At 43.5% G+C, this 12,412-nt stretch overlaps 1 protein-coding gene across 9 annotated transcripts in view; it reads left to right on the forward strand.

Annotated features, from left to right (window-relative positions):
- The window catches only part of CELF2 (CUGBP Elav-like family member 2), a 1,986,852-nt gene that overhangs the window by 1,870,530 nt on the left and 103,910 nt on the right, over window positions 1-12,412 (forward strand). For 7 of the 9 annotated variants that reach the window (XM_044088292.1, XM_044088301.1, XM_044088294.1 and 4 more), the window contains one exon: window positions 7,364-7,495. In XM_044088292.1, coding sequence (XP_043944227.1) covers window positions 7,364-7,495 — 132 coding nt within the window. The remainder of the gene's footprint in view (window positions 1-7,363; window positions 7,496-12,412) is intronic. The other 2 variants (XM_044088293.1, XM_044088297.1) reach the window with 1 other exon arrangement.

A 12,412-nucleotide genomic window follows, 5' to 3' on the forward strand; every position in this document is an offset into this window, starting at 1 on the left:
CTGTCGATGCCATGATGGTTTCAGCAGCTACTAAAAAGGAATTCGCTCAAGAGAGTTCCACTGTTCATCCCCCTAACAGGGAGTCTAGGGCTTTGGACAGATTCGGGAAGTGAGTTTATTCTTCAGCAACCTTCGCTCTGAGGGCATTGAACTATTTGGCCCACATCACCAGGCTTCAGAGGGATCTAATCAAAGAGATCGCTCAGCCTCCCACAGGGTCCACGCCTGAAGAGGAGAAGAGGTCTGTCTCCTCTAAGGTAGCTACCCTCACTGCCATATCCAACACCTCTATGAGGCTACTTTCACATGCTGCAGAAGGAACCTATAAGGCAGCCGGTTCCGGCATTGCTGTTGGACGCCATGCCTGTATGGGGCTTTGCAATTTTTCTGAACCCTTCAAGGCGTGACTCACCAATGCTCCTTTTGACAGATCAGCCTTGTTCGGTCCATCTGTTCATAACACACTCTCCCAGAGCGAGAAAGATTGGAAGACGCTTTCTGCCATATGGGGTCCGCTTGACCACCCCATCAAAGATACTTTTCCCGGAATCAGCGTGGTAGTAAATAGTTGTGGTTCTAGAAGTCCCAGAGCTCTTCTTTTCAGTCTCAGGAAGAGGTTTCCTCCAGAAGCAGAGAGGGAAACAATGCACACTGCCCTAGGGGCAGAGGGGGTCCCAGAAACCAGTGTTCCCGAGAACCTTTCTCTGAGAAACTCTTTCCACAGCCCTGAGGGGTTGCCCGACTGCTCCACTCTGGAGGCAGTCGGGGGCCATCTACCACTTCACCCAACAGTCTGGGGAAGACATCACTACAGACCGTTGGATGTTGACCATCATATCCAGAGAGTGCAACATTCCTCTTCTGTCCAATCCCAGACCCAGAAAAACTCTCCCCGATGTTCCACCCGATCAGAGGGAGGCAACAGCTGTGGAAATTTCCAGTCTGCTAAGAAAAAGAGTTATCCAGCCAGTCCCTGCAGACCAGTCCGGATCAGACATCTACTCAAGATTCTTTTCGGTTACAAAAAAGACAGGAGACTTGAGACTTTTATACTGACCTCACCGATCTGAACAAATCAGTTGCCAAAATAAAGTTCCGGATGGCCACTATTCAATCCATTCTTCCCATGGTATAGGAGAATGACTGGATGTGCTCCATAGATCTCCAGGATGCATACTACATATAAAGATGGACAGGCACTCCAGGAGGTTTGTCTGCTTTCAGTTCGGAGCCAGTCACTTCCAGTTCCAAATACTCCACTTTGGTCTCATCACAGCCCCCAGGGTGTTAACCAAAGTCATGGCAATAGTGGCAGCACATCTCAGACTGTGGGGGCCATCTACCACTTCACCCAACAGCCTGGGAAGACATCACTGCAGACCGTTGGATGTTGACCATCATATCCAGAGGGTGCAACATTCCTCTTCTGTCCAATCCCACACACAGAAAAACTCTCCCCAAAATCTTCTGGACAGTCATACCTGGACGACTGGCTCATAGCTGCTTCCACCAGACATCGACTATTGCTAGCCCAGAATTACATCTTACAACTACCTCAGTACTTGGGAATTTCTGTCAACTTGAAAAAGTCACATCTCCAACCAGTACAAGTCCTAGATTTTATAGGAGCATGTCTCGACACTTTACATTTCAAGGCCTTTCTTCCTTCCCAACAAATCCTGTCATTACAGCTTCACATCAGACAAATTCTACACATTCCGTGCCCCCCAGCGAACCTGGTTCTTTGAGCTCTGGGGTCCATGGCTGCAACCATTACCATTATTCCCACAACCTGTCTTCATATGAGAGTACTTTAATGGACCCTGGAAGTGCAGTTATCTCTCTTGGATCTTCCTCTCTCTCTTCCAGTACGATTGTCAAGGGTCTGCAAACTTTCTCTGATGTGGTGGCTTCACCCTCAAAATCTTCTGGATGGTCATCCTTTCTTACCTCCTACACCCTCACCCATGATGACCACGGTCGCTTCCCAGTTGGGGTGGGGGCACATTACCTGGGACAGATGGTCCAAGGCACATGATCAGCCCTGGAGACCAATTTCCATATAAATGCCCTGGAGATGAGAGCAGTGCTTCTGGTTTTGCAAGCACTTCAGGACTCTCTTCTGACCAGGACTATTGCTATCCAGACAGACAGTATGTCGGTAGTCTGGTATATAAACAAACAAGGGGGAAACAGATCCTAACCTCCTATGTCAAGAAGCCATGAGATTGTGGGAATGGGCGATCTCTTCCAACCACTTTCTTATCGTAATGCACATTCTGGGAATTCCAGTGTTCTAGCCGACAGGCTCAGCTCAACCGTGCTGATGCCTCACGAGTGGTCTCTCAACCCAGCAGTGGCGAACATGATCTTCCAGAAATGGGTCATCCTTGCTGCGATCTCTTCGCCTCTCCTTCCAGCACAAAGTGCAACAAGTTCTTCACTCTAATTCCTCCACAAGGGGAATCCCCAAGAAACACTCTAGTTCACACTTGGCCCCCCGGGCTTCTGTAGGCATTACCTCCCTTGCCCCTTATTCCAACATTCCTTCAAAAGCCAGGAGGTTGAAGTGCAAGGTCATCCTCATTGCCCCATTCTTGCCTCGACAGATCTGGTTTCCCATGCTATGGTCTCATCTGTTGTGTCCTCCCTGGACTCTGCATCCCTCTCAGAATCTTCTTTCACACCCGTCCGGTCGCTTTCTCCCGGATATTGTCAATCTCAGGTTGAGAGCTTGGCTAATCCACTTATGATGGCTAGAATTCCTAGGCTGTCATCCTGTGTTAAGAATATCATTTTAGCAGCCCACAAAGCTTCCACTAGGAAAATCTATGCTAGTAAGTGGAAGAGATTTTCTGTCTGGGCTCAGTAACACAAAGTTGACCCTTTTTTCCACTCCTATTCCCTTTATCTTGGATTTTCTTTCTAACCTTTTTCACAAAGGTTCCAGTTCATCTACCATCAAAGTCCAACTAGCAGCCATTTCTAATTATCATGCGAGTTTTAATGCCTCCTCTTTGGCTTCTTCAAAACTTTGCAAAATTTTTCTCGAGGCTACTTTCCTTCTTCTTCCACCTGTTAAAGAAGTCATTCCCCCTTGGGATCTCACTTTAGTTTTCCAGGCATTATCATCTCCCCCCTTTGAGACAGCTGCCAAAGTGGACCTTAAATTCTTATCCTGGAAAACTGTATTTCTCATGGCTGTTACCACGGCAGAGAGAGTTTCAGAACTTTAAGCATTATGCGTCAAGCCCCTGTACCTTATTTTTATAAGGACAGAGTTACCCTCTGCACTAATCCTTTGATTGTCCCAAAAGTTGCTTTGGAAGGCAATATCAGTCAAGAGATCAACCTACCATTTTTCCCCAACTTCCAAAATAGAGGGGAATAGCAAGTCCATTCTCTGGACATACATAGACAGTTGAGATTTTATCTGGATAGAAACAAATTCTTTCACAAGTCAGATCAATTATTTGTCTCTCTTTCAAAGTCTAGACTAGGAAGACCTCTTTCAAAAGTGACAATTTCTAACTGGATTTCCAAGTGTATCCACTTGATTTGTAATCTAAAACGTATTCCCTTACCAGACAAAGTGAAAGCCCATTCCACCAGATCCATTTCTACCTCCTCTGTATTCTGGTCCAAAGTTTCCATAGATGACATCTGTACAGCAACTACATGGACTAACCCTCATACCTTTATCAACCACTACAAAGTGGACATAATTTCCAGAAGCCAAGCATCCTTTGGCTCTGCTGTGCTCCGGAACATCCTTAGGGCCACCCATGGTCTAAGTAGTTAGGAACTCAGTCCCATGGGTTGAAGATCAGATTAAAGCAACAACATCAGATAAAGAAGTTATGTTCTTACCATAACGTTCCATCTGTGTTGTCGTCTTTAATCTGTCTTCAACACCCCCCCATCCCCCTTCCTTTTTTTGATGACCTGCGAGATGGAGCTCAGACCATTTTCTGGTCACCTTTGAGCTCCTGAAGATGGTGTGTTACTTTTTCCTGGTACACGTATTTCTTATTCTTATGCTCTGGCTGTTTTTAGCAAACTCGATCTGAGGGTAGTGATGGTGGAATGGGGAATTGTGGATGGAGGAGGCAGAGCTCAGCTCTTGGAGCCAAGCTATGTAATGCAGCTGAGTCGGATCCAAGCTTGGATCTGAACCCCATGGGTTGAAGACAGATTAAAGACAACAACACAGATGGAACATTTCTTTTTAGTTTTGTATGGAATGAATAATGGAGTGATGCTTTACAGTGAAGAAGCACTTAGAGCTCAAAGGACCCTTAAATAGTTGGAGGGCAGATCTTGCCTCTTAAACCTAGTTGATTTCTTTGAAACAGTTACCAAAGCCATAGATGAGGGCAAGGTAGTCCACACAGCCTACCTGGACCTCGCAAAAACCTTCGACACAATACCCCACTCGGGCATCATAAATAAGCTTACCAGCTTAAATATCAACCCCTATATCACAAGATGGGTTGCAAACTGGCTCAGAGATTGAACCCACATGGTCAGAATCGCAGGTGCCATGTCCGAATCCAAACCAGTTGCAAGTGGCATCCCACAGGGCTCAGTTTTGGGACCTCTCTTGTTCGGTATATACTTCTCTGAGGTTCAGGCTAACACGGGGGGATTATGGCTGACAAAGTTCGCAGATGACTGCAAACTGGGGGCCATAATCGAATCTCCAGCTGACACAAGCATCCTCCAAAAGGGTCTCACAGAGACGGATGCTTGGTGCCAGAACCACGGTCTCAAGCTAAATGCTAAAAAGTGCATAGTCATCCCCTTTGGGAAAAACAAGGTGCCCACAAATTACCACATAGGTGGTAATCCATTAAGTACGGAAGAAGTAATTAGAGATTTGGGGACCAATGTAGATAGTAATCTCTCCTTTGATAATCACGTTGCCAAAGTGGTTAGAAAGACCTTCTATATAGCCCGCCTTATCACGAAAGGGTTCGCATCTAGATCAGGAGAGGTCATTGTGCCCCTCTACTCGTCACTCATCAGGCCCATAATTGAATACAATGCCCGTTTTGGGATGTACCTTACCCGACACCTGCAGCAACTGGAGAGACCCCAAAAGTACCTCACCAAGAGGATCATGGGCTACAAACAGATGTCCTATGCAGCTTGACTAAAGAAACTCCAGCTCTACTCAGTTGCTTACCGCCTACTCAGAGGCGATCTATGCCTGACATACAAAGCCATGTCAAACCCAGAATTAATGGACATGCTCCACCTCAAAAAATCCAAGTCCCTTAGAGCTACACGTTCCAGGGACCTAAACCTCAGCACAAAAATAAATAGGACATGCTGGAGGGACAGATTCATTTCCCAGGGGCTCCCCTCACTCTGGAATAGAATCCCAATTCATGTTAGACATAGCCCCTCGCTGACCCTCTTCAAGCAAAATTTGGACGCGTGGATGGGAAATTGCAAATTCACCCCTGGGATCTCTCCTGTGTCCCTGCTAGACAGAGGCACAGTAAACTAATCTTAAAAGGGTACCTTCTGTGACCTACTTTACAGAGGCACAGTAGGTTAATCTAATAGAGAGGTGGAAGCCAAATACACTCTGGCTAGGCTTATAAATGCCCTAGGGCAGATAGCCTAGTATCTACCTATGAGAAACATAGCAGTAGGAAAGCATTTTGCAATAGCAAAGTACTTATTTGATGCGCTTCATTAATTTTTTTTGACAATGTCTTTTTTTGGAAACATTTTACATTCCTCAACCCTTTCTTGCGTAAAAGATTGTGTTATGCACTTCACTTATTTTTATGATGAAGAATAAAGTGAACTTTATTACAAGTCACCAGTTCTACATAGAGAAGAATACAATTTTAATATGGGGCATTTTAAAATGCTTTGTAAACCCCATTTAGCTTGAGTTCTTTCTTGCCCTACCCAGACATCAACCATTCACTTAAGTCTGAAGAATTTGAAGAATTGTATTCATACATGAGAATGTGTTGCATAAGCTTTCCAGTGCCACCCCCCCCCCCTCCCGAGACAGATTACTTGCATATTATTTATTAGCAAGATTTTCATTTACCTAAGGCAGGCAGCAAATACTGGGCGGAAGGATAATAGGTCTCGACAATAGTATGGGCAGCAGTACCATTTCCTTAAATTGTTACAGTGAGTGTTTTCTTGTTACAGTGAGTGTATTTCTTCCACAGCCTTGGATCAAGTTAGACTGTTTTTGTCATGATCTTTATCTGCTGCTGTGAGGTATGAGTAAGGTCAAACCAGTAGAAACTGATTCTAAGTTTGGGTGTCCCCTTCTCCTCATTGATTTGCCACAAAAATCCAGAAAATCACAGTCTTTATGAGGAACATCATAAAAATATGAGGCATCTGGACATCCAAATCTGGACATTCTGTGAAAATCTTTACAGTTGAGAGGTATAATAACTATCCCTCCTCCCTCTTTTCCTGTACCCAAAAATAACTACTAATGACAGGAAAGATTATCACCACCAAACTAAGAGGTTACTGAGCCAAATTTTGAAAGTTCCCATCTGTAACACGTAGGAGGTAGGTTCCAAAGCAGCAAGACAGGTATATCTTTCTGAAATTAATTAATTTTATTTATTTATTTATTTAACATTTGTTAATGAAATATTTTTCGAGTAAATGAATGCTTTAATTGGAAGGGATTTTTGAAGGATCAGTAATGGTTATTTCTTTAACTTAAGACAATGAGGAGGAAGTTGTTGAGTTCCAAGAGCTGGTAGTACAATGTTCAGAAAATACCATTAAATCCCACTTTTACATTTGCTGGCTTTTTATTATCTGTTGTTACAGTAAATTTAGTGCATCAAAGTGAGTGGTATGTGTTCCTTTGTGTAGCAACCATTTTTAGGGTACTGCAGCTGTAAAGTGGGCAGTGCCATAGGAATTAGGCACACTGTTGCATGCACGATGTAGCCCTGTAAACATATTCTTCATTTTAAATGTTGCCACTTATTTCTTCCTGGATATTGAACTATGTAGAGTACTGTATTATAATAGTAAATTCCTTGTATTTCTTATTTGTATTTGTTCATTGAATTTTTCAGTAGCAAATGGCTATCACTGAATTTAGAAGACAGAACGGCTCTATGACTGATGCTTGTAAATTGGTGTTTTTGAGGATAAACCAATAAGATTACATGTAAACACTTTATAGTTTGTTGTAACAGTGTAACAATTCCAGACTTTCATCTGTAGCACTATTATCAAGGTTCATCCCTAGTTCTGCATTCATTTCAGTACCCATGCTTAAATAATTTAATTTTAAGGATAAATACCAGAAGTACAGCTCTAAATGTTTTTTTCCTCTATTTTGTATCCTTAGTGGCTGGAACAACAGCTAATTCCAGTGCTGGAGCAGCCATGAATTCCTTGACCTCCTTAGGAACACTCCAAGGACTAGCTGGAGCTACTGTTGGCCTAAACAATATTAATGCGTTAGCAGGTACCGTAAACAGTGAGTATTTATGCTGTGTCGTACAGTATTATCCCACAATCAATGAAGAAAGACATCATTAAAGGCAACCTCTAAGTGCAGAAAAGTAATTTTATGCATGACCTCCCTGCCCAAGTTCAGTTGTTTTCTTTTTCTTTTCTTTCTTTTTTGTTTTAACAGTGGCACATTTTCATAAAAGGAGTAAATTAATATTTTATTCTTGAAACAGTTTAGTGGTTGATAGGTTGAAGTAGATGCAGTGGTATGAGTTTGAAGTTTGATAATTGCTGGGAAATATATGAGTAGCTTTGAGGAAGAGAATGTTAAGAAAGCAAAAAAGCTTTTAGGGATAATGGTGTGTCTTCAGGACAACCAAATGGAGTACGGCAAGTTATGGAAATAGTAGATGCTTTTATAGGCTTTTACTTTTTGAAGAAATTTAAGCTGTTTATTCCTCAATATAAAGCTGTTATGCTGTTTTTCCTTCAAGAAAACTGTTGCAGAGAATGAATAGGCATAAGCTGCTAGAGTTTAGTTTGAGTTTGTTTTCAAATGGGACAATTTGTATTTCAAGCCATGTTGTTTGACAGAGTCAAGTAACAGGCTCATAGATTTATGGTACACCTAGATTAGAAATTAAGTTAATATGCAAAATGTATAGCACTTATTTATCTAGTAAATGCACACGTCATGCTGTAGGAATGTCTAAGATTTGCAGTATTACTGCATAGTGTTGTGTACATTGTCTGAAATATCAGGGTGCAGAGTAACATGGTGTAGTGAAATGTTACAGTTGCTTACGTTGTTCAGTAAAATATATATTGTATTGCTGATGTGCTCTGTTAAAGAACCTTCCATGTATGGTTGACTCTTCTGCCTTGTGCACTTAGCTTTAAAAGGAGTTAAAAGCCTTCTGGTTCCTGCTTTCTCCTTTCTTTCTGAATCAAGCTCGCTCTCTGTCTGTCTCCAGTTTTATCCATTCTCCTTGCCACAGTTATTTAGGGGTGCCATATTGCAAGCTGAAAACTATAGTGCGAGTCCCAAAAGTAGGGAATTTAATTGTGAATGTCCTAAGTAATAGGCAAGTGCAAAACCATCATTGTTAAATGTTTAAAACATTTTTTTTTCTGCATGGTACAATCCCCTGCCCCCTCAGCGATGCCAGTTGTATGTTGTAACTCTTAACATTGCTGTGATTAAGAGACGAGGGAAATGTCCTGACTAAATCACTGTTGCAGTATTCCTGAAAATGGGTTGCACCACTGACATCCAGTTGGGGTACCAAATCTTTACCTTCCCTAGATTGTATGTCCGATGCAGGACTTCAGTTCATATTGCGTTAAGGTATAAAGATGGAGGTTTGAGCATGGATTCTCAGACTGTCTTGCCATTAGCCCAAACGCAGGTCGTGTACCCATCAGACTGGTCACTGCTTCGTCATTGGTACCACTGCTTCATTTATTTCATCCAGATAAGTGCCCCATTACAGAACCTTCCTTTTCACCTTACATTTTACTGTTTGAAAGTTGCCAAAAGTTGTAGATGTCAACTACGAAGTTCAAGTGCGAGTGTGGTAGGCAGATTCCATGCAAGGACTTGCATACCAAGTCTCATTTTATTTTGCACAGGCCCAGAACACGATCACCAATCCTGCTGTATTTGTCAATCGTTCATTCCAAAAACCCTTATGTCTAGGCTCTCTACTGTTAACACCTTCCTCAAGATCCAGCATCTTAAACATCTGGCCAAGTCCAAGATGGCTGACTCTGCATCATTTGATATCTCCCTTCCATTGAAGAAGAAGCTTAAGGATCCTCAAAAGGATCAGCAGCCCAATGTTTCTGACTCCAGTTTACCCGCTGGAATTACAGAACCCATGGTGTGACAGTTGTCCACTATGGAGACACTGTCGGATGGTGATATGGCTTATGAGGCCGTGCAGACAGCCCATAAATCTGATGTCAGAAGGACCGCACAGCATCCCACAGAAGCAAGTTAGGAAGAGATCTCAGGCTGTCTAAATGAGGTCATACAGAGTTCCAAACATCCACACCTCATCCAGGTAGACATCACACCTAGTAAGAAAAAACAAAAAACTAAGCATGTGACCTCTTCCTCAGCAGCTAGGGAGAAAGAGTGGATGGATTTTTCACAAGGACTGTCTAAAGCGATTACATCTTTAAAACCTCCCTTCTTTGGGTCTCTCCTACAACAGGCTACTTGCATAAAACCCACCCTGGTGTCTTCTCCTGACGAGGAGCAGGACAATGACTGAGACCATTGTATGGATGATTCCTCTTCTGTGCATTCCCCAGGACAAGTCTCCTCCAACAAGGGAACGTCTTCTCGCCTGATTAACCTATTGAGGAGGCTTCCTGTGGTGAGACTGTACAGAATATGACAAAACACTTTGAATGGCAGTCTACACAGATCTCCGATGTCCAGAAGAGGTATTACTCCCTCTTGGAGATGGGTACCCCTGCCCCCCCCCCAGTCCCTCCTGTTCTTGAGGCTTTCCAGGATGCTTTTCTGTCTACCTCTCCTGCATCTGACTGTCAACCTCCAGTTCCCAAAAGACTTAAGACAGGTTTTACAAGGTCTCTGATGACCTAAAGTATATATACAAGAATGCAGGGGCAGACCCTTTGGAAATTTCTCTCTCGTCAGATAAACCCTTTAAGCAGCTGCCCAGTGGTAATACCCTACCTACAGACAAAGATAGTAGGGCTATGGATAGATGGATAAAGAAGGCTTACACCTCTACTACTCTTACTTTTAGGGCAATTATTTACCAGACTCAAATGAGTATGTTCAGCTTGGTCAAATGAGTAAGTGTATGGTCTCTTCTCTAACCTTCTTTAACAAAATTATCTTAGATCCTGCCACAGCAGAATCTAAGCAGCAGATGCAGAATTTACTTTCAGAGGCCACACAGACGTACTATTTAAGTACAGTTATGCTGTCAATAATTCTTCTAGGGTAGCTGCCATTGGATCTGTTATATGCTGATATGCATAGCTTTGTGATCAGCCTATGCCTGAGGATGTCAAATCTAAAATTGAAGATTCACCATTGGTTAAAGACACTGTTTGGCTGTCGGGCAGCCAATCTGTTCAAAAGTTTCCCAAGACCAAGGTAAAACCATGAAAGACTGCAGGCAGATCCTGCTCTCCTGTCTTCCTAGATACCATAGGGTCTACCCAGCCAAATCTACTTCCTTCATTAGAAGGGACCTTAGGGCAGGTTAATTACAAAGACCCCCCCCCCCGAAAAGCTACTCTGAAAAAACACAAAGGGAACTCCAGCCGGTAGGCCACCATTAGGTGGCAAAAGTCTGTGACTCCCTTTGCAGCAACCCTTCTCCTCTCTCGACCCTATTTCCACTCTTTCCCAAAGACTGTTCCTCTCCCTGGCCAGATAGAAAAAATACCACAGACAAACAGGACCTCTCCATCATCAGAGGTGGCAATGCTATGTCTTGGCAAAGCATTACACCTGAGAGGCATGCCTCCATTTCCCTTTTGACCCTCATTATTCAAGACCTCTTGAATCGGAGGGACCATCAAGCAAGTCCCAAAAGAATTCATAAGAAAAGAGTATTATTCCAGGATGTTTCTAGCACCAAGAAAAAGAAGGCAGTGGAGACCCATTCCAGACCTATCTAACATAAACACATATCTGAAGGGTCCCTCCTTCAAAGATGTTCTCCCTTTAGATGCTTCTTCCTTTCATTCTACCATAGGCTTTCCTAGTGTCATTAGATCTGAGTGATACATACCTACACATCCCTGTTCATCCTTCCTGCAGGAGATTCCTCAGGTTGAGCTCTGGTTCCTTGCACTTTCTGTTTACTGCTCTGCCTTTTGGTCTTTCCACAGCCCCAAGAGTGTTCATAATGTGCCTAGCACCTGTAGTATTCTACTGCAGTCAAGGAGTTTAAATTTTGCCCTAGCTGGATGATCTGCTGATCCAGGCTTCTTCCCCAGAAACCCTTCTTCTTCATCTTCAATTCACCTGCCACCCTCTGGCAGGTCTGGGTTTCACCATAAACTACAAAAAAATCACACATGGTCTCTACACAGGACCTGGTGTTTCTGTGATGCAGACTGGACAAACAGAAAATACATGCCTTCATTCCCCAGGAAAAGGTTCTCAGGCTGTCCAAATACTTCCAAGACCTTTCTTCAGCAACCCATTGCTCTGCAAGGGAGATGCTAAGGACCTTGTTGTTCATGTCAGCCTCCATCCCTGCACTTCCCCTGGCCAGACCTCATACAAGGAAAAGCCAATGGTATTCAAAATCTGTGTGGTCTCAGCAGTGCCACTCCTTAGACACACTGATTCCTTTCCTCCCTTTTGTCAAGAAGGAGCTAGCTTGGTGCAAGGAACAGATCATCTTTAGGCCAGGATCAACTTTCTCTCCTCCTGTTCCTCAAGTCCAAATGGACACCTCAGATGAGGTGTGGAGGCCCTGGACAGGATCCCACCGAGTCCAGTGGAAATTGCAATCCCAGTTCCTGAAAGAACACATCAAGCTAAAAGAAATGAGGGCTCTTCTGCAAGTCCTTCAGATTTTTTGCCTGTGTTTCAAAACCACGACCCCTCCCAGTGTTCATAGACAGCACCACAGTTATGTGGTACATAAACAAGCAGGGAGGCACCAGGTCTTATCAACTATGCAGGTTGGCTGAGGAAGCATGGATTTTTTCAGCTTAAATGAATATCACTGTCACATCCACATATATCCCTTCTCAGGACAGTGTACTAGCAAGGTGCTTAAACCGCTTCCTGGATGGACCCCGATGAGTAGACTCTGAACAGAGTGGTTTTCCACAGCATCATAGTTCAGTGGATCACCCCTCAGATAGACTTCTTTGCTTCATCAAGTAGTGGTCAGCTCCCCCTGTTCTGCACCAGGGACCCTTGTCCCACAGCCTG

Source organism: Protopterus annectens, chromosome 11.part0, assembly GCF_019279795.1.
Source record: "Protopterus annectens isolate FY-2018-M chromosome 11.part0, PAN1.0, whole genome shotgun sequence".
Classification (NCBI taxonomy): Eukaryota; Metazoa; Chordata; order Ceratodontiformes; family Protopteridae; genus Protopterus; species Protopterus annectens.